This window comes from Ricinus communis, chromosome 7, assembly GCF_019578655.1.
Source record: "Ricinus communis isolate WT05 ecotype wild-type chromosome 7, ASM1957865v1, whole genome shotgun sequence".
Classification (NCBI taxonomy): domain Eukaryota; kingdom Viridiplantae; phylum Streptophyta; class Magnoliopsida; order Malpighiales; family Euphorbiaceae; genus Ricinus; species Ricinus communis.
Genome location: NC_063262.1, coordinates 21,947,985 through 21,972,656, shown reverse-complemented (window position 1 = coordinate 21,972,656; position 24,672 = coordinate 21,947,985). Strand labels below are relative to the sequence as shown.

The following is a 24,672-nucleotide window of genomic DNA, read 5'->3' as shown; positions in this document are numbered from 1 at the left end:
TTGCTCTCCCCTAATTAAGCCATTACTAAGTCTACTGCTTGTAAAATTCTAAAATGGGGGCTTGCATTTGGTAGGTTCATGACCATTCCCTCTCATTTCTTTTCCTCTCCCTCTACAGCTCCATTTGTTTTTTTAAATACGTACATTGGAATGAGTTAGTCATTAAACAAATTACAACCCCCAACCAAATGTCGATTACCCAACACAAAATTCATCTCCAATACACCTTCCATGGCGTCAAAATTTTTGAATCAATGAATGATTTCAACTTATTCATGTCTTGGAAGACAAAAAGATGACCTGTACATCACTTGCAACTAGAATATATTAGCAACCAATTCCAATAATGATACTAAATGTAGATTGATGAATTATATATAATGTGAACATGTACCATCTCCGCCACACAACAGTTTGTGTGACAAATAAAATAAGAGAGCTGCACATATTTTATAACTGCCTAGCGCAGGTGTTACAACGAATAGACAGGAATTTTTTTTCAAGTGATAGCTTGCTCTATCACAGTTTCCATTTGAATTGTCATTATGTACAAAAGAATAATCTCCAAGTGCGGAAGCGTTCTGATTCGTCATCAACGGATTCATGTAATTTTGCGCCTTTAATACCATTCAAAGCCAAGGGCCATTTACCAGAGCAATCTACACATGAGAGATTCAGTGATTAAAGATAGAATCACTTCCAGATGAATTTGATGCAGAAAATTAACCAATTCTAAAGTGGTGACACTATCAACATCTTATGAGCACATTGTCCAGAGTTCACTATGCAGACACATCAACATATTCATATTTTGGCCACAGGGAGCCATGGCTTCCCCAAAGAGAGTTTAAAGACCAATCATATTTATGCAGTGTACTTGCCCCCACATATACTAATTGGTGAGTCATGCATATGGTCTTTGTACTTTTTTGTGACAGCATGTAATTGGAAATTGGCATGGACTATCCACATTCAGTCTGCAGTCTAAAAAGTTCAGGCATGAGCTAATTAAGGACCTCATGAATACTAACTTAAATGATCCCTTCTTCTATGATTTGTCTATAAGTTGATTTTGCTCTTTGTATAGCTCTATACTTTTAACTCTTGAGACCTGTTCTTTCACATTCATAATAATTATAATAAAGCAAATTCTTAAAATTAACTCCTCAATAAAATTAACAAATGTTGACCTTTGACCTTAAACACCTAGTTGACCTTTATCTTGTATTTTCAAAATATATTTCTGTTGTATTCTTTTCTGTTGTAAACAGTCCTATAGACTGCAGAGGAAAAGCTGTTAGTTACTCCTGATATATACATTGATACACTGGTCAATGAGAAGATCACCAATCTCTTCCAATCCTTAAATGTTTCAGGGAGATCTTATCATTAATTTTCTTTTTAAGAAACTAAATTTTCTTAGCATCATAATGAATCTTAAGTCATGGATGCTTATAATTAATGGAGTTATAGTTTTAATAGAAAACCAAAAGCTACTTAAGTTAGACTTGCTTGAGCTTTGAAGATTGAAAATTAGTGCAATACCATAGTGAGGTTAGTAGCTTAAAAATCAAGTTTCTAGCTTTGCAAAAATATACAAGCATATACATGTGTATCTTAAAAGCGAGAGAGAGGTGCACTAATAATTCTTCCTAATAAAATTAAGTTTTCTAAGAATTTGAACGAGGAAAGAAAAATCTTACAGTAATCAAAATTTTCCTCCAAATCAACATTTGCTGATCATCATCTGCAAACTGTATAGGAAAAAGTAATGTTAGAAATAAGTAGTGAATATAATTATCAATATTTATGACAGTGAAAAAGAGTTGCAGTAATCTTTTAAGACCTAGGAAAAAGTAGTGAATTAAGCTAGAAGTTACAGAATATAACAAAAAGTAGTGTTAAAAATAAATCAAATTTACAAGGGATTCCAGTGAACTTGAGAGCTATAAAGGTGATGATCAAGTTTTCTCTAGCCCAGCTAGACTTAATGATGAGGGAAAAAAAAATGCATTAGAAGTGCATTTGCAACAATAAATGACTCCATTCAGAAATTAACTTACATTTTCATGTGAAACCTAGAAACAAATTGGCCTCAATAATTAAGCCTTCGCCAAATAAATTCTGAAAGTTCACATGCATAAGATGTTTATGCTATGATTCAAATTAATCATTCACCAAAACTCTATGGAAATTAACTGTAAGCTAGTTGCACCCAAGTTCCCTAAAACCTCGACCATGTAATATTGGGACACTGGACTGCAAATTTAATTTAACTTTTATAAGTAGTTTTCTAACTCTTGAAATTTGAACTTGAGATACCTGTGGTGCAGCAGAGAACCAGCCATTTGAAGCCAATCATTTGGCTCCAGGTTCCCGTTTATTGTTGAGAGAGAAGCTTATCACCTTTTTAATGGTGAGATTTATGAACACTTATTGCCACTTGAATGAACTAAGGATAGCTGACGATTTAGGTGAAGCTCATACTTTATCTGATTTATTTATTATACCCCACTTCTAGCATCAAATGACGGTAGCTACGTCCACGTATAATCCGCTGCCACAGGAGCTGGAGCAGATCCCAGGAATTCATGCACATTTTCTCTTGCACAAACCTGTAAAGAAGCATCAGCATGTATGAGCATATAGCACTTCCATGCCCATCGTAATTTATCAAATTCAAAATTAGAAGACTCTTACCATCTCAAAAGACATCTCTGAATGCCTCTGGATACAGGACGAATGAAGGATGGATCACGTTGAGCATAAAGCAAACCAACCTAGAAAATTATGTAAAATATAAATGGTCGAGTGGATAATAACTGAACTTGTACATTGAGAGTTTCTTATCTTTCAGAATCTGAATATAATACATGACCAGGCCGTGACTTAAGAACAAGAGACCAAGAGAGATCCAGTATGTCTGGTACAGAAAACAAATTTTTGCAGGCTAAATCTAATTGATGTGCACGTAAGAAATTCGAAAGATATACACACACACACACACACACACACACACACACATAATTGATGTGCATGTAAGAAATTCAAAAGATATATACACACAGACACACATACATACATATATATATATATATTTTTATTTATTTATAAATTAAGACCTTGCATAGGCAAAATTCATGTACTTAGGCAAGGCAGATCAAACATACAAAGATGAGAGAGTACCTCTAACAATGCGGGAGTACAAGGATCGTCAAAGATCTCAAGGCTACAGTCAGCTAGATAATTAACCTGCGCCAAGGAGGGAAAAGGAACTAAACATTGTACAAGATAGCAACAACGAGGAAGAAGGAACTGCAGCTACTTTCAAATACAATTTGAAATTCCAACTATTAAGTTAAGGAAATTGTTGCAAGTAATAGTTGTTTGAGGATATTAAGATCCATTATACATGCATACAAAGACTATTGATGTCCAATCCACCAAATGGATGTTTATTTTTTTAGCAGGTAGATTAGATTCATGATGTTTAAATTGTTCCTGATTTGGGGATTGTAATACCTACACAAATACATTGTACATATAGTTACTTTGACTCTTCACATTGCTCTAAAGCATTCATGTCAGATAGCAACATTTATGTCAACTGACACTTCAAATCAATGAAAAGATCTTAAAGAATTAAGAAATTTGTGGAGTATAAATCCCAGAAAATTCTAGTATTACAAGTCTACCCCTGGGACCATATAACATAATTCAGAGTCATACATGTAAAAAATAAATTTCCGATACAATGCACCAAAAGGAAAAGAAAAGGCAAATCATAGTTAAGACTGGCACACAAGCATCACAATGTTGGAATTTAATTACTCTAGAAGACATAATTACCCCAAAATCTGTATTTACTAGAGACTGAACAAAATCCATTAGTTGAAGCTTAGCCCATCGTGAGCAAAGAGCAGGATCATCTCTCTTTGGAGGATGCCTCCAAGGAGCACCAAAACGTAATCTATCTTTTGGAACTTTTCCATTTCGTGCATCATCGGCAAACTTCTGCAGGATTGCCAATGCTTTATCCATGGCAGGATTCACCACAGAAACCTAAAAATAAAGTAATAAAAGTAGCTATAGAGGCAGTATTGAATAATTGATATAATGGTTCAGAACACGTGAAGGATGCAGAAATACCATATTTCAAAACAAATAATAAACAAACAGATTACACATCAAATAAATAAATGTATTTGTCAACTCAGCAGAAATGCAAGTTAATCAAGACAAACTTGGGCTAAAAATATTACTTTACATTAAGGTTATATCCCTAGCAAACAATGACCAGATGCATTGTCATACATAATGATAAATGTAAATTGATAATAGACACTCTGGATAAATAAAACGAGTTCACACTATATTTTACAGGTTAAGTTATATAATTCAAATTGAGCCCCTGCAAAGGCAGGAAGACCATCAAGTGTTGGCTATTTTCTTGGTCACAACATCTTAAGTTAAAGGGATTAAGCAATTATGGGCTGCTTGGTATTTAAGCCTTCTAACCAACTGCAGTTGGTTGAATTCAGGTTAGAAAAGCATGATGGTGAAAATCCAGAGCACCACCAAGCTATCTAGAGCACTTTGGATGTTAAGGAGCATAATTCAGATAGTTTTGCCTTTTCTTATGGGATTTCATGGAGCTATCAAGAGAGTGCTTTGGATCTTAGGGGACACTGTCCAGATAGGATTTCCTTTTCATTTGGAGTTACATAGTGTTGGTTTTACACATGCTTCGTTTTTCTTTCTGATAACATAAATGAAATGCCCAAAAGAGGAATAACTCAAGCAACTTCTCAATGCACACTAAGACCTGAAAGGTTGCTGAAAATAAAATGCTGATGACCATCACTATCATAGTGTTGGAACTGAATTATAAGTGGAGAAGTTGGAAGAGAGAAGAAGAGAAGAAGGATATTTGTAATGTATTTGCTGTCCTTTATTGAACTCAAGACTGACTATTTATAATAGTCTTACAGCTCAAAATTTAACAAACAAGGCTATAAATGAGGAAAAGACTAAGGCCAGTTCACCTGGCACATCTGCACTAAAACAATAACGTGAACATGCTTAGGACTAGTTCTAACTAGCTTATTAAGTGGAATAAATTGTAACAAACTACTGACTAAGTCTTGCTAAGAGTAAACAAGGCCACGTATCATTCCTCCCCACTTAAGAATCCTTGTCCCCAAGGATAAAACCTGGATACGACCTGGTAAAGCGCCATTAATTTTCCCAAGTGGCATCTTCTCTTGGAGCTCCTTTCCACTTGATTAAAACTTCAGACTTGGGACGATATTTTCCTTTTTGAATGACTCTGCGATCAAGTACAGCTTCAAGTTGTGGAAGAATAATGGAATCATCAGACACTGGTGGAGGTTGACTTGAAATAGGAGAGTGTACTGGACCCAAATGTTTGCGCAGCATGCTAACATGAAACACATTATGAATTTGAGAATTTGGTGGAAGGGCTAACCGATATGCAACTATACCCACTTTTTCAATAATCTGATAAGGACCATAAAAACGGGGGGCCAATTTCATTGAAGCTCGAAAGGCAACAGAAGTTTGACGATATGGTTGGAGCTTAAGATACACATAGTCTCCAATATCAAAAGAGACTTCCCGTCGTTTTTGATCTGCTTGACATTTCATTCGTTGTCTGGCCAATGAAAGGTTATAACGGAGTTCACGTAGAATGGTGTCACGATCACGTAGGTACTCATCAACAGCTTGAATGCGGGAAGTACCTGGAATGTAAGTTAGCAAATGTGGTGGTGTAATGCCATAGACGGCTTCAAATGGCGTCATTTTGGTGGATGAATGAATGGATGTATTGTAGCTAAATTCAGCCCAAGAAATCCATTCAGACCATTTTCGTGGTTGGTCACCTGCAAAACATCGCAAGTATTGTTCCAAAGTGCGGTTCACCACCTCTGTCTGGCCGTCAGTTTGGGGGTGGTAACTTGAACTCATGCATAGCTTAGTTCCCTGTAACTGGAATAGTGTTTGCCAAAAAGAACTGATAAATACCTTATCTCGATCACTGACAATAGATGTTGGGACACCGTGGAGGCGAACGACATTGGCAATGAATGCTTTAGCCACTGTAACAGCAGTGTATGGGTGTTTTAACGCAACAAAATGGGCATATTTTGTTAAGCGATCAACAACCACCATGATAACTGAATAGCCATTTGACAGCGGTAGTCCCTCGATAAAATCCATTGACACCTCAATCCACATCTGATTTGGAATGGGTAATGGCTGAAGTAAGCCGGCTGGTTTCATGCAATCAGTTTTGTACCGTTGACATGTTTCGCATTGTTGTAGAAATTCCTTTACTACCCAACGCATGTTAGGCCACCAAAAACTAAGTTTAATGCGTGAGAGAGTTTTATGGAATCCAAAATGTCCACCTGTTGGTGATGAATGACAATCTTCAATGATTTGTTGGATTAAGGTTGAAGTGGGACTCAAGTAGATTTTCCCATGTTTGAACCAAACTCCATCCCGTTGCACTAGTTGTTGGAGTGATTGTGACTGACTCAACTTCTTATAGAAAGGGTCTTGTTGCACTTCCTCTTGTAATTTTGGCCACCAATCTGCACATGGCCTTGAAATGGATGTGAACTGAAACTCAACCACACGAGAAAGTGAGTCAGCAGCTTGATTTTCAGACCCACGCTTGTACTCAATTACGTAATCATAGCCAAGGATCTTTGGAAGCCACCGAGTCTGTGCGGGAGTGGTAATTCGCTGCTCTAGTAAATACTTAAGGCTCTTTTGGTCAGTGCGGACTATAAATCGCTTGCCCAGGAGATATGGACGCCACCTCCGAATCGACTTAATGACGGCTAACATTTCTTTCTCATAAGTGGACAATAGCAAAGCTGATCCCTTTAAAGCTTCACTGAAATAAGCTATTGGACGATTATTTTGAGAAAGTACAGCTCCAATTCCGATCCCACTAGCATCACATTCAATGACGAATTGTTGAGAAAAATCAGGTAGGCATAGGACTGGTGGCGATGTTAGTGCTTCTTTTAATCGATTGAAGGCTAGTTCAGCTTCTTCACTCCATTTAAATCCTTCTTTAGACAAGAGTTGATTTAACGGAGCTGCTATACATCCAAAGTGACGAATAAATTTGCGGTAGTACCCAGCTAACCCGAGAAATCCTCGCACTTCTCTTGTTGTTGTCGGAATTGGCCATTCAAGAACAACTTGTATTTTTGTTGGGTCTACTGCCACTCCATGTTCTGAAATGATGTGGCCCAGATAGTCCACTTGTGAAACACCAAACCTGCACTTTGTTTCTTTAGCAAACAGTTGGTTAGTCTTTAAAATAGTAAGGACTATTCGGAGATGTGATAGATGCTCTTCCCAAGTTCGTGAATACACCAAGATGTCGTCAAAGAAGACCAAAATAAATTTTCTGAGGTAAGGTCGGAAGAGATCGTTCATGAGACTTTGGAAGGTGGATGGTGCGTTGGTAAGGCCGAATGGCATCACTATAAACTCGTAATGCCCTTCATGTGTTCGAAAGGCTGTCTTTGAGATATCTTCTTCATGCACTCGAATCTGATGATATCCAGCCTTTAAGTCTAACTTAGAGAAGAATTTGGCTCCATATAGCTCATCAAGGAGTTCATCAATGACTGGGATTGGATATTTATCCTTGACTGTGATACTGTTCAAAGCTCGGTAGTCAACGCAAAATCACCAATCTCCATCCGCCTTCTTGACCAATAGGACAGGTGAGGAAAATGGACTATTACTAGGCCTTATCAATTTTGATTGCAGCAATTCTCTCACCATCTTCTCTATTTCAGTCTTTTGGTAATAGGGATATCGATATGGTCTGACACTTACTGGTTCAGTGTTGGGTTGTAATGGAATGCGGTGATCATGTAATCTTTTTGGGGGTAAGTCTGTGGGTGATTTGAGTACTTGAGAGAATTCGGTTATAATATGGGTTATGTCAGGTGGGTGGGGACTTGGTTGGGTAATATTTGGAGAGAGTGAGATTTGGAATAGGAATCCAGTACCCTGTAGACAATGGAACTACTTATCAGATAAGGCTTCTAAAGTTCCCTGCTTTAGACCTTGGATCGTATATGACTCTCCTCCAACCTTATAGGTCATGGTCAATTTCTGGTAGTCTGTCTCTATTGGTCCAAGTGTTGCCAACCATTGTACTCCTAAAACCACTTGACAAGCTGCCACAGGAAGCACAAAATAATCAGCGGTAATGGATTTACCTTGGATGTGGATGGTAAGATCTTTGCAAAGACTCATGCACTCTATGTGATCACGGTTGGCGGCGGTGACTTGAAATTTTTTTGTCTGCAATATGGGTAATGCAAATTTGGTGACGATGGCTTGATCAACAAAATTATGGGTGCTGCCCCCATCCATAAGTACAATCACATTTTTGTTCCTTAATTTACCCAAAGGTACGGATAGTTTGTAGGTGACTAGCTCCAGAAATAGCATGGAAAGAAATCTCGGGCATGACGTCTTGATAATCAGGTTCTGCTTTAGCTTGTTCATCCTCATCAACGCTTGAGTGGCCGACATCTTCTATCATGAATAATTGTGGCCGCTGACATCGATGACTGGGGTGAACTTCTCATCACAATAGTAGCACAATCCTTTCTCTCGACGTTCCCTCGCCTCTTGATTAGTGATTCTTGAAAGGTGGTGGGATTAGCATTTGCATTGGGATTTCCACGTTGGACTAGTGGAGGGCCTAGTACTCCGTGGCTGAAGTTGAGTTTATTTTTGATGCCGTTATTGCTGGTTGGAAGCGGCTTGGATCAGGTGGCTTTTTCCGTAGTCGATTACGTTCTTCAACCAACCGTGTAACTCCTATAGCATCCGCTAATGTTTTGGGCTGTTTAATTTTCACATCTAAACGAATGTCATCTCGTAGTCCCGCAATAAAACAACCAACAAGAAATCCCTCAGGTAGGCCATCAATTTGATGAGAAAGTTTTCAAAGGCTTCTTGATAAGCTGCCACGTTGGAGGTTTGTCAAGGCGAGTAAGAGCTTCAGAGGGATCTTCATAATCTGTTGAACCAAAACGAAGGAGGACTGCTTTGGTGAATTCGTTCCAATTTTGTGGTCCACGAAATTTCATGTACCATCGATGCCATTGTAAGGCAATATCTTCTAAATGAAAGGAGGCTAGTTGGACTCGATGGTCGGGACTGATGTTCTGAAAATCAAAGTATTGTTCGCCTTGTAAATCCAACCACTTGGGTCCTCTCCATTGAATTTTGGGAAGTATAGCTTGAGGTGGTGATGGTGGTCATTTGGAGTGAGAGGTTTGATTGTGTTCGGAAATGGGAAGTTTCTCCTTGGGAAAATGGGTTGACTTCAGGTTGGGAGTGGGGTTAATGCGAGAGATACGTAAGGATTGTATCTCGGTTAACACTGCTTGTGCGGTAGCGTGAATTTGATCAAAATTAGACTCATGACGAGCTAATGCTTCATTAACATCATTACGAAATTCAGCATTCGTTTTACCACGAGTGTCCATTGTTGATACCGGCTCTGATACCAAAATGTTGGAACTGAATTATAAGTGGAGAAGTTGGAAGAGAGAAGAAGAGAAGAAGGATATTTGTAATGTATTTGCTGTCCTTTATTGAACTCAAGACTGACTATTTATAATAGTCTTACAACTCAAAATTTAACAAACAAGGCTATAAATGAGGAAAAGACTAAGGCCAGTTCACCTGGCACATCTGCACTAAAACAATAACGTGAACATGCTTAGGACTAGTTCTAACTAGCTTATTAAGTGGAATAAATTGTAACAAACTACTGACTAAGTCTTGCTAAGAGTAAACAAGGCCACGTATCACATAGTTATTAAAGGCATAAGGCATATCAAGGGGCAAAGGGGTCCTAGAGCTCAGGTGTGAGGTGCAGGCGCACGCCTCAAAGACACAAGGCATAAAAGAGAAGAAAAGAAGAGAACTAAAATATTGAAAGATATAGAATCTAGACATGGGCTTCTATCTTTCTTACAGTTGTTTTAAATTGACTAGGCATACATGAGATCTTTGTAATATCACTTACATATTTAGATCAATGCTGGAGATTTTAGATGAAGAAATAGTTAAAGAAAAGGGGAAAAACAGTTATAGACCATAATATAACAGAGATGTGCCTTGACAATAAGGCATGCACCTGATTAACATATCGCACCTATAAGCTTCCAGGGCACCAGGGCTTGACCGTTATGCCTCAGGCACACCTATGATAATTACTCTTGTAAAGTAAGTGACAGTGTGTCTTGGTATTGACACGCTTCTTATCCAATTAGCAATTGAAGAAAATAATGCAGGATCAGCGACCTCAACTAAGAAAATTTCAGTCTTGAATTGGTAAATGAGCCTCAAAGATGAGGCCTTTTAGACGATTACATTTCACGTTCCACCATAGATTTACCAAAAGTAACAAAAGGGTACAAGAGAAAAGTGAGATGCTTCACCTGTTTGGTATCAATTTTGGTTTGGTTTGGTCTGGTTTTTGTTTTTTATTTTCTCTTTTTCTGTTTCCAGATTTCAAAAAAGTGTAAATTTGAAGAAAAACGATTGAGAAGACCAGAAGACCACTTTTTATGGTTTCCTTCAGTTGTGGCTACTTTCTTTTTTTTCTCTTTTAGAATATAAAAGTGGAAAAGGATGAATATTTTAATAATATAATTTGTTCTGACAACAAAGCAACTGATACCAAAAATGAAATACAGCATAGACACAAAACAGCCCCCCATTTGCGAGTCATTATAAAGATTACCTGCAGATATGCCAAATATGCATCTATGATGTCCTCGAATGAGCTACCCTTATCATCCAGCACCCTACAATTAACAACGGTGATAAGATTTGTGGCGTTATTTCTGAATGCATATTATTCTTTGATAAAGAAATTCCACAACTTCCTATCCATTCTACTATAAACCTATGTTCCATGTCTAGATCCAGGACTGCATGAGTGAGATACCAACAGAATGTATTTTGAATATAATGAGCCAAGAAAAAAAAAATGACCCATCAACAAAATGTGATGATCCAAATACATAGTTTTCATACATGAGTTTGTGCATAATGTGCGCATACATGCATGTGCATGTACATACAAGAATAAGGTATATCACATGTGATCTATTAGAGTTCTACAATTGCAAACAATAGGATAGTCTCACTATATATACATGAAAAAGAAATAAGTTTATATTTCAACTCTTAAATTAATGATTGCAACAACCAAAATAAATCCTGAGGCAACTACAGCAAATAATCCTTACTTCTGACAATAGTTGCTTTGCTTGAGTGCATAAAGCTCAAAGAGATGTCGAGGGTTTGGTCCCAGCACCTCAACAATAACCATCCACTACAATTCACAATAGATAATGTTAAATTTCATAAAGAATGCATGTAAATATAAAACCACTTGTTGAACAGGAAAGGCGTAAAGGAAGAAGACTCAGCCAAAATTATTTTGGTGGGATATAGACCATGATGAGACTCAGACTATTAGGTTTCCTAATTTACTGTCTTTAGGGACACTTCTTCCCTAATTTCACATTTAATGATAAAGCCTATGAGGAGAAAAGTCTGAAAAGGATTTCTTACTTCTGAATGACTGAAGTAGTCAGTAACCATATGCATTTTAGCTTCCTGTGGGGTCCATCCAAAGGTCTGTATATGAATAAAACTTGAATGAGCAACATCTACCAAAAGCATAATTTATATATACATGTATATATCTGGTATGCACCATAAGATAGATGATTAAAATCTGAGAACCAAAGTCTATTCAAGAGAAACAAAAATATGCAGCCAGCACAAATACACTAACACTATGGTTGGAAACAGAATTGCGAGTGGAAGAGGACAGGAGGTGCAAATGGAGTGAGAAAGCAAGTATATTCATTCTCACCTTTTTCTATTTGGATGGAGAGAAAATGGAGGGAAGTTAAAGGTGGCTTCTTATGGTAAAAGTACAATTATATCCTTGACATTTCCATCAATTTTTGACAAGGGAAAATAGGTCAGTTCAAGCACTTTCACCTCCATTTTCTCGTTTATCTGGAGTGTGAATTTTGGTCTGATCCACTCACCTATTTCTCTGACTTCCGGCTCATTTCAATTCCCTTCCAAAACAACTGATACTGGAACCTTTCTCCCACCCTCATTTACCCTTTCAATTCCCTAGCACTATAACACACTAGACAATAAATGACTTTTCTGCATCTCCATGATGTTTTAGTGCTCAATGGTATGTGCACAAATAATATGCAGTATTCAGTGAAATTATATCAAGTCTTGCAGCTTCAGTATGGCCTTCCACTCCCACTTTGCATGGAATGGTATCAGGGAAAAACATTGCCAGAAGGATTGCTTTTTGAACAATTAAAAATATGATTTAAGTATTTGGCCAAAAAGAACGACCAGACAGTATTATAATCCATAACCAGAAAGGAGGGAGGGGCGAGGGGAAGCAAAGTACAGCTATCTTTTTCTCAAAACTTGAACCAAGAAAGGTAGCATGCACAGACATACATCCTATACAGAGATTAAAGAATAGCAGCGGCAGTGGAAGACTGGTTGATAGTAGAAGGAGCAGTAGCAGTTTAATTCAGATTACCTCACGGGAGATGAATATATCTGGAAATCCAAAATCCATGTAAGCACGGTATGAGTAGTAGCTACAGGGAAAATATAAATTAAAATTAACATCAGGGGAGAGAAGAGGGAAAAATCTAAGAATGGATAACTTGAAATAAAAATAGAAAGTATAAGCAGAAGTATGTTATCATGTCAACTCATATCCCTTGAATACTTCCAAATTCCGAAAACCATAAAGCATTAATTAGGAGTGGGCGAAAGTCAAGTTTCAAGTCCAATTTGGCAATAATTTTCAGCCTAGTCTCATAAATACCCATTCTGATATAATTTAATGAATGTTATCTGTGCAACTTTTGATGTTTGATAACAAGAATTGCCTGCAACAATCATGCCTGGAATCTTAAAATAAGGGTACAAGCCTCAAAATGCAGAAAGAATTTCTGATACTAGCTCAGCAATTACCTGTACTAATATTTGCAGGCTGTAGTGTCTGTTAATCAATACCCTAAGCAAACCTTGCTTGACTTATGGTAACTAGGAAATTTGCATCGTTAGATCAGAACAAGTTCCCAGTCTTATTATAGAATCAAGAAGAGCTTTCTTGTTGCCAACTTTCCAACGTCTAACAGTTATGAACCTAACCATGATTTGATGCAAAATACATGCTCATATGGAGGCATATTATTGTTAAATGAAGGAAGGAACTTCACATAATTACGATAAATAGGTGAAATTTATATCTAATGGGGTCACAGTCGAACAAGAAGGGTAATGCATTTAATCTACACTATCATGCAGCACTCTTGCCAGAAGGAAGCACCCTGCATATTCCCAAATTCCAGAGCTTTTCTACAATATACTACACTACAATGACCTCCAGCTTAAACCCAGTTGAAAAAAATATGACATTATATAGAAAATATCATAAGCAACAAAAGAGGGATCAACTAACCTATCAGATGTGACTAGCATAACAGGCAAGCATCTCTCATTTGCACCCAAGGCAATAATTCTCCATATTAAACTGTCATGATACATTGATCCAGACACTATTGAATCATCTGTTAAAATCGCATTTTTAAGAACTTCAATATTGTTTATGACCAGCTTCGGCTGCAAAAAAGATCCAATGGAAAAAAATGACAATTGCTAAACCAATTTGCATACTTGGCTGAAAATTAACGAAATGCCAGCATTAGCACATATTTACCTGAAAGTAATCAATCTCAGCAGCTTGTGACAGCAACTCAAGCAACAAACAAGGCCAGTCGGTACAAGAATTGGCCAAGGACCTAGAAAATCCGCCGCTCCTATTCAAATGAGCAATGGCATTACCTCTCCACCCATGTTGCATTTCAATAACCTCTTTAGCCAATCTCAAGGCCACAATCGCATCCCTAAAATACGAAGCCTCTTCTAAACTCAAATTCTTCCCTTTCTCATCCAACTCTAAAATCTCATCAATCTCTTTGGCATTTGATCGAACAGATAGCGCGAATACCGCACGTTCCCAAAGGACGGAACCGGAAACCTTATCAGAAATCCCTTTTCTTGATCTTGATGTAATCTTGTTACCACTCTCGACTACCATCCTCCGAAGAGCTGTATCCAGATGATGCCATTTATTTAAAGTGGAAAAGATTTGATTAGAAGTGATAGCACCAAGCCGAATACCCTTATGAGCCATCGATTCAAGGCAGTTTTCGAGCTGGATTTTGCAATTAGACAGAGTTGGAGATTCACATGTAGACCAAGATGCCCATGGAAACGAACTGTTATGTTGCGGGTGGTGATCTTCAACCGATTGAGCAAAATCTACGTAGCCTGTAATGTGGGGGCCTTTGTTCCAATCTCTAAGTAGACCTGAAAGAAAAGGAAATAGGAATTCACTGCATTAAATTTTAAATACTTAAATAGGGAAACAAATGATGATGATATATATGTACGTTCAAGGATGAGAGTGGTTTTGCCGGAGCCACGAGGACCGTGGAGAATGAGAGGTTGGGGGACACGGTGGTGCTGGGCATGGTTGTTTAAGATTGTTTCTAGTAATGGTCTTGGTATTATTTTCCATGCCTTGTTCACCATTTCTTTCTTTTCTTGTTGCTGCTGCTCTTAGTTGACACTCGACACTTCAGCTGCTGCTGCTGGAGGTTTTAGCAATTGGCTTGTTTAGGGGTTTAGAGTCAGTGGTGTACCTGTTTCAGGGAAAATGTGAGTATGGGTTTATTGCTATATGTTGAGCCCAACAAAAGACAAGTTGGGCAACCATTGATGGTCCTAAAGGTTCCTAAATGCAATTTTTTAGCAACGGACTTGCAACCTGCATAATGTGATTTTATAAGCCTGACCTATTTTGTACACATTAGAGAATTTATAAATACTACTATTTAAATATTAATAATTGAATTCGTTATTATTAATGTGTAATATGTATTTTTTCATATAATTGTTGTATATATTAGTACGAAATTTTTTTAAAAAAATTACTTAAACTAATTATTTTTTATACTAATTTTATAAGTATAATAATTTATATTCTTAATTATTTTAAAAACTATTTCAACTTTTTAGTTGTTGAACCAATCACTGATGAAAGAAATAAATATCATACATAAATAAAGAATTTCTTTTACATTATCAAACACAAACTTTATTATGCTCTAGTTAAAAAGTTAAATGTATATAATTTTATATAATTCATGTAGTTGTAATTATAATTATTGCTTCAAATTTGATCCAAAATTGGGTGTTGCCCTCCTTGTAATCCAAAAAAAATTATAACTATAATGTAACCCACTTAATATATAAGTAATATTATATGTTACAATATATAAGTTATTTGACATTAAGGTTGGGGATAAAAATATATTTAATCTGAAATAATATACTTCAAGGTCTTCAATTAAAAGTTAAAACAATATTTTATTATTTTGAAACCTGAGTTTTGAAAAACATTCAATTGACGTTTTTCTCAAACTAATTTCTCGAGAATGAAAAAATTATATTACTTTCAAGCATATATAGTGATATAATTAAATAAAAAATTTAATTTTTTTTAAAATATTATATTAATTTAATATATCTTTAATTTTAAAGTATAAATTATATTCAAACAAATTTTATTTATTTATAAATGTAAATATAAGTTATTTTTGTTTTTTATTTATTTATTTTATTTATACTTATAGTCATCAATTCTTTCTATAACTTTCTTAATTTATGTATTTTATTTATATTTATTGTTATTTTACTTTTTAATTTAATATTATAATTTTTATTTAAATTGTCAATACCATGTCCTAATATGTACATATGTACTTTTTAGTTATTTTGATTACATCAATACTTATAATTATATTTTCTAATTATATTAATAATTTAATTTAACCAATATTAATCATGAAAAATATTATCATATGGAATTAGATATATAAATAAAATTGTTAAAAACTCTCATAAGATAAAATTTTCATTGAAAAGAGATAAAAATATGCATTTTAATTCATTTAAAAGAGTTTTGTTGAATTTCACCTTTACATTTTTTTACTCACCTGCAACGCACACATAAATATTATTAATTAATAATTATTAAATTTAAAATAATAAATACTATTAATATAAAAATTGCATGAAATTTTTAAATTATAATTGATTTATATAAATTTTATTTTTAAAAATTAATTAATCCATTTATATCCATATTGTATTAGTTAAGTTAATTATAAATTTTTAAATAATTGAATTCAATGTTTTCATTATTCAAATTAAATTTAAACTAACATTAATAATTTATCATCAATAAATTGATACATTATTAACCAAAATGAAAATTTTATTTTTCTAAGCATCTCATCATATGTCGGTTTAGTAAATATGACTCATTTGATGTAAACATCAATGGACTCCTAGACTAATATTCATCTCACAAACATATTGTTATATTTATCTATATTGCATGCGATTATATGTACTACAAGGTAATTTTATCATGCCTTTTTGCAATATGTAAATAAAAATAATTTATCTAGTGCTATTTCATAATAAAAAAATACACATAAATTAAAAGAGTTTTCATTTATAGTTTATATATATATATATATATATATATATATATATATATATATATATATATATAATACAAATTTCTTATCCACAAATTGAAAGAGTTTCTATAGTTTTATTTATTTTAAGTAAAATTTATGAAATTGAATTTTGGTATAACTTTTATTAAAATAATTAAAACTAGTTATTTGGTTAGTTCGACTTTAAATCTTATAAATTAGGATTCTTTATAGAAATACATCTTTTTATAAGAATAATTACATTTTTGCCTAAAGAAATATTTTATAAAAGTACTGTTTTCTAAAATACATATTTATAAAAATATATTCATATTAAATATTTTTAAATTAACTAAATATCAACCATATCAAAAATCTTTAAAAGAATTCACACATTAACTAAAATCAATTAAAAATCAACAAAATTATTTAGTTACAAAAAAAAATTAAATAAATAAAAATAAATAAGAACTAACAAATAAAACTAAAATTTAAATAAATATGAATTAGACAATAACAAAAAATCAACGAAACATCAATAAAATAGAAACTTCTCTTACATCAACAAAACATCAACAAACGTCAATAGAAAATAATTCAACTAATAAAATATCCTATTTTTTTATTAATAATTTTTTGGAAATATTCTAGTAATTTAATATTTATTTATTAAAATTTATTTAAGTGTTGATAAATATTTTAATCCTTAAATATCTTTGATTGGTTAACTAATTTAATATATACGTGACTGTTATTTTAGCATTATGAATTTAATATATTATAGAGAAAAATTGTAAATAAACCCTTTGACGTTTGAAGCGAGATCAGATAAACTATTAATTTTTTTTTAGCGCAAATAAATATATAAGGATATTTTTATTGTATTCTAAGCTCCTAATTAGATGGTATCTAAAAAAAATTTTTGAAATTGCTTTAATATTAAAAAACCTTTTAAGTTTGATTTTAAAAAATAAAAAATAAAGAAAAATGAACGCTACCATTTTCAATTCGTTGCCGCCTTCACCACCATTAACACTCCACCGCATGCAACCCCTCACCTCTTTATCACCATTAGAACAACCAAAAACCTAACTATGGGTCTAAACTCTTTCAAAAATCAAATACCCAAAAGCTATTCCTTTCGTAGTTCAAAAATCAAATATCCAAAAGCTAAAAGCCATTCCTTTCCTAGTTCAAATACCAACAATCCCACCTCCATAGTTCATTCCTTTCCTATTTTCCTTTCTAAAAAATTCAGTTTTCTTCTCTCTACAACTGCTGCTCACATCAATTTATATCCTCTTTCTTTAATTTGTTTGTTCTTCCTTTTGATCCTTTAATATTTCTTTTAGAACTGTAGCTCATAAATCTAGCGATTTTAGCATCATTCATCATAGCAACGCCATCATAACAGTTCTGCTCTTTGCTTGCAGCAGGGCTTGTTCTCGAGTCATCCTTTCATGGTACCATTTGTTGTGTTGATGGGTTTTGACAACTTTGTCTTTAGATGCAAAGGCATTTGCAACCATTGATTGTGCTTTAAGAATGTACTGAAGACATTTGCAGCCGTTGATGGAGCCTTAAAAATAGAATGTTGTCTTTAGATGCGAAGGTATTTGTACATTCATCTTTTTATTTTTTGTAATGTTTTGGAAATTGTGAATCATAGGCAAATTGTTGGATTTTTTTGTTTCTATCTTTCTTGTTTTGCATTAATTTTGTTGATATTTGCTATTCAGTATTTTTAGATGTTTGCCTGAGAAGGTTGCTAATGAAACATAACTAATAGGATGTTTGCTTGAGGATGCCACAACTGTTCTACTTGAGAGGCTGAAGCAAATTGAGATATGGCCGAGGCAACATTTGAAATATGTTGTTGGTCAATTAATTGCGGCAAGGAATGTTGTTGTTTTTGCTTTTGGGTATTTGATTTTTAGAAGAGATTAGAACATGGTTTGGTTGTTTTGATGGTGATAAGGAGGTGGGACACTGATTGTGGTGGCGGTTGCATGCGTGCAACAATGAAGCAATGGTAGTGGTAATGATGGGTTGCAGGCGGTGTAGTGTTAACGGTGGTGAAGGAGACAGTGGATTGAAAATGGTGGTGCTCGTTTTCTTTTTAATTTTTTTTAAAAAATTAAAGTTAAAAGGTTTTTTAATATTAAAAATTAAAAATAATTTTGAATTTTTTTTAATAGGGGTTTAGTATACAATAAAGATATTTTTATACATTTATTTGCACCAAAAAAAGATTAATTATCTGCTTTTCGCTCCAAATATTAGGAGCTTATTTGCAATTTCTTTCCTATATTATAATTACTTTATAATACCCGTAAATCTTTACTATTGATTTAGTTAATATTATTCTATTTTATGTAAATTATTTAAGTTAACATTTTTATTTTGTTTTAATGCATAACTTTATTTTTGTTAGTATTTTAAATTTTGTCTTGATTTAATTCAATTTAATTGATGAATATATCTTATTTATTATTTTAGAGTGATTTTAAATTTATAAAATATACTTTAGACACTAGAGTATTGAAAAATTAATGATTTATTTTCAATTAGAAAATTGAAATGTGAATTGACCATTTTAATTCCAATTAACAAATTAAATAAATATATTAAAAGCACATGGTTTATAAGGGGAGAGACCTAATAGAAATTTATGAGGATGAAAATAACATTTTGGCCCATCTCCTTCTCACACACTCTCTACCTTAATATACCTATCATTGGCCGCGAAACTTCTGCCCTGGTAGCTTCTTGATGTCGCCAACTTAATTCTGCCATTTGTTTCACCAGAAACGGTCTTAAACCAACAAACTAAAGACTTGAAATTTTGACTTTCTCTCTCGTCCTTGTTGCCACCGTCGAAACCACCACCTAACGGCCTCCAACAAATAACCTGACACTAGAAATGGAATCAGCGACTTCAAAAACCCTAGGCTGAAAGGTCTTCGGCCTCTGTCACCGGCATTTGGACGACAAATGGAGTTTGCCGAGGCCGAGGCTTTTCTGCCATGATCTGTCATTTTTCGACAAATGCCCCTCGCCGGAGTCGAGACTTTAGCTTTGGACATCACTATTTTACCTTTAAGGTGAAATGGTAGAATAGAGAAGCAATTATAAAAAAGTGTGAAAAATAAAGAAAAAGAGCTATAATGTAATTTTTTCTAAACATATTTCATATTTTTTATTTTTTTCAGTGATGTAAAATATGTTCTTGGTAATAATAGAGAAAGAAGGAAAATTGGACCTCTTCGTCCTCTTCATATGCTGATGACGGACCGCGTCACAGAGACTCTTATCAATTTCTTCGAACCGCCCGATGCACCCTGCCAATATGTGCTGTGGTTTTCACGTTTTAATGGCCGGTGGATGGTAGCAGTAAATATGGACTAGATCCACATTACAGTTCTCTTTTTGTTTTTTTCTTATTTTAGTGATTGAGCAAGAAAATCAAAACTTCACTATCTAACAATACAGACTCATTTTTCTTCAAAATTAGCTAGCAAAACACTTAATTCCACTTTGACGGTCATCAAGTACAATTCATGCCTTTGAGCTAAAACTCTAATAAATTTAATTTAATTTATAATTACGCTAGATTTAATTATTTGAAATTTTGAATTCACTTAAATTAAATCCAAAGTTTGATATAAGATCTATTAACAGTTTAATATATATAAAATAAATAAATTCGAGCTCAATTTTCTAATTAAGCTGCATTAAGGTTGTTAGACTTTTTCAGTTATTATAAGTTGAGGATATCTTTACTTTTTCCAATTTTTATTTCCCAATAATTTGTGGCATATATTTTTAAAATTTGGTCATACTGACTTTGCATGATATTGGTACTTTCTATTTTTATAGTCAACCTTCTATTGTTTCTTTTAAGAAAATGATTTTTGGTCTGACACTTCAATAGAAATATCAACCGTTTGATTGTATGAAAGAAAAAAGCTTACGAGCTGGCACTTTATTATATATACTATAAAACATGTGATTTATGGTTATTTCATTTATCTTAATTTCTTACTTTAATTGATATTTTCTTTTCTTTTAACCGTGGTTACTTATGCTTGGGTTAAAAGAAAATCAATTTCTCAATTATTATTGTATGTTAATATAATATTCTCTCTGGATGTGCTAATTTACAACACTGTTAATACATGTTTAACTTTAATTTTTCTATTTATCCAACTAATGTACGTATTAAACTTTTACTAATATTCATTAAATCCAAAAAAAATTATGCAAATGAACTCAATTTGAAAACTAGGACCATTGTTAGACTAAATTCATAGATCATTGTAAGATTTAATTCTACTTGGATATGCATTAGAAATAAAATCACAGTGAAAAATTATTAAAATGAATCGAAATAAGCTGACAATTTATGTTATGAGATTATATTAGTATCCACATATATGATAGGATCATATTACGTATATATATATATTTAAAGCATATTAGTGCTTTAATTGTATGTTTTATATACATAATATGTGAATGTATATGCTTATTCCTTCACTTCAGCGTTATTGTCCAATTTCAGGTATCATTAGCCAAAAAGAAAAAATATGAACTAAATACTAACAAATAAACTAATTTTCATAAATATTTAGTTTAGCTTTTTTAATTATATATAAACTTTGTTATATTTTTATTTAATGAGTGATTTTTTTATTTTTATATCGTTATTAGTTTCAGTTATTATTGTTGGTTGACCATCATATTAATTTAACAATAGTAATCGTTACTGTAAATATTTAGGTTGAATGTATTAGAAGCATCATCTTTACTTCAATCTATGTTAGTATAAAAAATCTTAGTTGCATTATTAGCTTGAATAATTAAAAAAAATATATATATCACCATCTCATTCGTTAGATTTAGGCTTAAAATAAAAAAATTAGAATACTAAGTAATTGGCTAGACTTAATACTATTTTTATCATATAGTTTTCATAATTATATTATCTGTATATTTATTTTTTAATTTGTTGTATTTATTTTATGAAAATCCTATTTTCTCAAATTACTAGCTTAGAGTATTTAGATTTATTTTTAGTATTCTTTTGTATGATAATTAGTCTTTATAATAACGGCTCTATAATTCTTTCAAAGATCGACCTTAAGGTGAATTTACATTTACTATAAAACGGTTCGTATACTTATAAGTACATATTGATAAACATTAATATATAAAAGTTTGAGTCAAATTAAAACTAAATACGATCTAATATTTCAACTATATTAAATTCTTAATCTAAATATGATTCATTTATGAAATGAGTCACATGAATTACAAAAATAAATTATTTCTAGGATTTAAAATGAAAATATTATTTATTATAGACATAATTAATAATTTATCATTTGACAATATAACATAACATTAATGGTTTGAATCCAATAATAACACCAACAATGCTCAATTTTGATCGGTTAATCTTGTATTAGCCCCTCGTATATAAAGTACTATTATCCCTAAGAATAAAGATAAGTATTTGATGAGGAGGGTAATCTTGAAATAAGATAAAGATGTTTGTTTGATGTTAGCTGTGAATCGGTTTTAAGCGTACCACGTGTCTAGTAAATGAAGCGTCATGATTTAATTACATATTTTAATTTTTTCTCAAATAATTGTGAATTTTAAATACTGTCAAAAATAATATTGCTTAAAAATTTAGAGTATAAATAAAACTTAGTTCATAAAGTAAATACAGAAAATCCCATTAGCAAACTTAGTTCATAAAGTAAATACGGAAAATTACTATTTTAATCCCTTGTTTACTTCCTTAATTTTTTACTCTCATGAGTTACTTTTTTACTCTTTTTATTTTTAGGAGGCAAATCATAAGCAATGGAAGAGTAGGAGAAGAAAGCTAATAAAAGTCCACTTGTATTATCAATTACCAATTATACACGGTGTAAAACAATAAATGTAGAAATCTTTGCTTCAAAAAGGCTTTTTAATAACTCTTAATAAATTATTTCTCTATAAAAAAATAAAAATAAAATAAAATATTTTATTTTTTATTTAAAAGTTATTTGCTTTCTTTTCTTTATTAAGTAATGTTAAATTAGTTTGATGAGAATTATTTATTACTATTGTTAGACAAGATGTATAAAATTAAGTTTGAATAATTAATTAATAGAGGAGTTAAGTGACTGAGTATATAGTACAACATGTTAATATAATTCAATTTTGGTATAATTGATACTAAAATGGTTAAAACTAATCATTTGCTAGATTGACTCTTAGCATTTATAAATTATTTTATTTTTTATTTTTTAATAATATGATAGTTTCATACGATGCATTAAATACAAATTAATTTTACTACTCAATGGTCACTTAAATTGTTATTTTCCCTCTAAAACATGAAGTTAATTTGAATCATAGAGACTGGGTAGGCATTCAAAGAAGAAAGGTAAGAAATTAAAGAACTAAACATCAATCTCGATAAAAAACTGAAAATAAATAAACCGAGTTGATGCAGAGTTTATTAATGGAATTTGACTTAATTCTAATTAATATCAAAATGACTAAAACCAACTACTTAATTGATTAAGTCTTTAACATTAATAATTTATTTGACTTTTTTTAGTTGGTATGAACTATCTAACATATATTATTTTAAAGAGTGATGTCAACTAATTAATTTAGTCTATAACTATGAAGGCACTAAGCCAATAACTAAGAAATTGAGTTTTACTACTCATGTTTATTTATATTTCAAATATTAATTTGATGTAATTACTACTTTACTTTGGTCAAATAAGTCCAAAAAAATTAATTACAGAAATTATTATCATAATTTAATATTAACTATACTTAAAATAATTTTTTAATAATACAAAATTATGTATTTCATTATGTTACCAAACTCTATACTAATTGTAATTTTAATTATATATAAAAAATTACGCAATTGAAAATAAATTTATTGGTAAATTATCCATCTTGAATTTATTATTTATTTATTTTTAAAATCAAGTCCTGCAAATATAGTATGTCGAGAAAATAGGATATTATATAATCACTTTGAATTTTTTTAGTTGATATTTAATTGATGTTAAGATAATATAGTTTATATTTGGTTGATGTTTAAATCTATGAAGAATTGTTTTTAATTTTTTTCTTGAACTATTATTAATTTTCTTTTGGGTATCAATTTTTTTCTCTGATTTTTGTTATTTCAATTTTTTTATTTAAAATAAAAAATATTGTCATTTTAATTTTTTTAAATTTGTCAAATTTTTCTCTATGTAAATAGTTTATTTTTAAAAAAAATTGTGTAAAAAGAATATTTTTTTTGAAGTATTTTAATTTTAAATCTAAATTATTTTAGATGATGTTTTGTTGATTTTCATATCTATGAAGATTTTTTTTTGATTTTTTTATTTGAATTATAATTTACCAGTTAAATAAGTTCTAAATATTAGAAATTTATTTTTTTATTAGAAGATTATATTTATGTATTAAAAAAATATTAGAGATTGAATTTCAAATTCATATTAATAATTTTTATTCTTTTTAAAGAAAATAATAATAATCTACATCTTGAAATTAAAAGAAATTTTTTATTCATATAAATAAAGCGAAAGTATTTACATAAAAAAATCTATTAATATAGAATTTTAATATGGTTAATATTTAGTTAATTTTTAATATATCTAATTTGAACATATTTTTATAAATATATATTTTTTTTAAAAATATTTTTATAAACTTTTTTCTTGAAGTAAAAATGTAACTACAAAAATATCTTTTTTATTTTGCCATGCTCACTAGAATTAAGCATAAAATTTTTAGACCCAAAATTCTTCTGATGAAGAATAGAATGCAAAAAAAAAAAAAAAAACTCTATTCATAAATCTATAAAAATCATCAACAAATTTCCAACTTAAATCTCTTTTCAACACCTTTAAAC

The 24,672-nt window shown here is 31.9% G+C and overlaps 1 protein-coding gene and 2 long non-coding RNA genes across 3 annotated transcripts; 1 reads left to right on the top strand and 2 right to left on the bottom strand.

Moving 5' to 3' along the window:
* Positions 1-338: 338 nt before the first annotated feature.
* LOC8282564 lies at positions 339-14,948 on the bottom strand. Its single transcript, XM_002525293.4, has 13 exons — positions 14,607-14,948; positions 13,871-14,523; positions 13,613-13,773; positions 12,680-12,740; positions 11,665-11,730; positions 11,337-11,422; positions 10,826-10,889; positions 3,850-4,062; positions 3,187-3,252; positions 2,701-2,780; positions 2,323-2,615; positions 1,704-1,754; positions 339-659 (listed from the first exon to the last, which is right to left on the bottom strand). Exons 1-11 carry the CDS (start codon positions 14,746-14,748, stop codon positions 2,498-2,500), a joined length of 1,710 nt encoding a protein of 569 aa, XP_002525339.1. The 5' UTR covers positions 14,749-14,948; the 3' UTR covers positions 339-659; positions 1,704-1,754; positions 2,323-2,497.
* A 2,567-nt stretch (positions 14,949-17,515) lies between these two features.
* Positions 17,516-18,675, top strand: LOC125370667. The gene is made up of 2 exons (XR_007216711.1): positions 17,516-18,336; positions 18,514-18,675. It is a non-coding gene; the product is annotated as an uncharacterized LOC125370667 (long non-coding RNA).
* A 668-nt stretch (positions 18,676-19,343) lies between these two features.
* Positions 19,344-20,318, bottom strand: LOC125370680. The gene is made up of 2 exons (XR_007216726.1): positions 19,987-20,318; positions 19,344-19,821 (listed from the first exon to the last, which is right to left on the bottom strand). It is a non-coding gene; the product is annotated as an uncharacterized LOC125370680 (long non-coding RNA).
* Positions 20,319-24,672: the final 4,354 nt, after the last annotated feature.

Coding starts and splice junctions, on each gene's coding strand:
- LOC8282564 (XM_002525293.4), bottom strand. CDS start 14,748: ATGGTGAACAAGGCATGGAAAATAATACCAAGACCATTACTAGAAACA. Junction 12,741..13,612: donor ATGCTAGTCACATCTGATAG/GTTAGTTGATCC, acceptor TTTTCCCTGTAG/CTACTACTCATACCGTGCTT. Junction 3,253..3,849: donor TAGTAAATACAGATTTTGGG/GTAATTATGTCT, acceptor TCCTTGGCGCAG/GTTAATTATCTAGCTGACTG.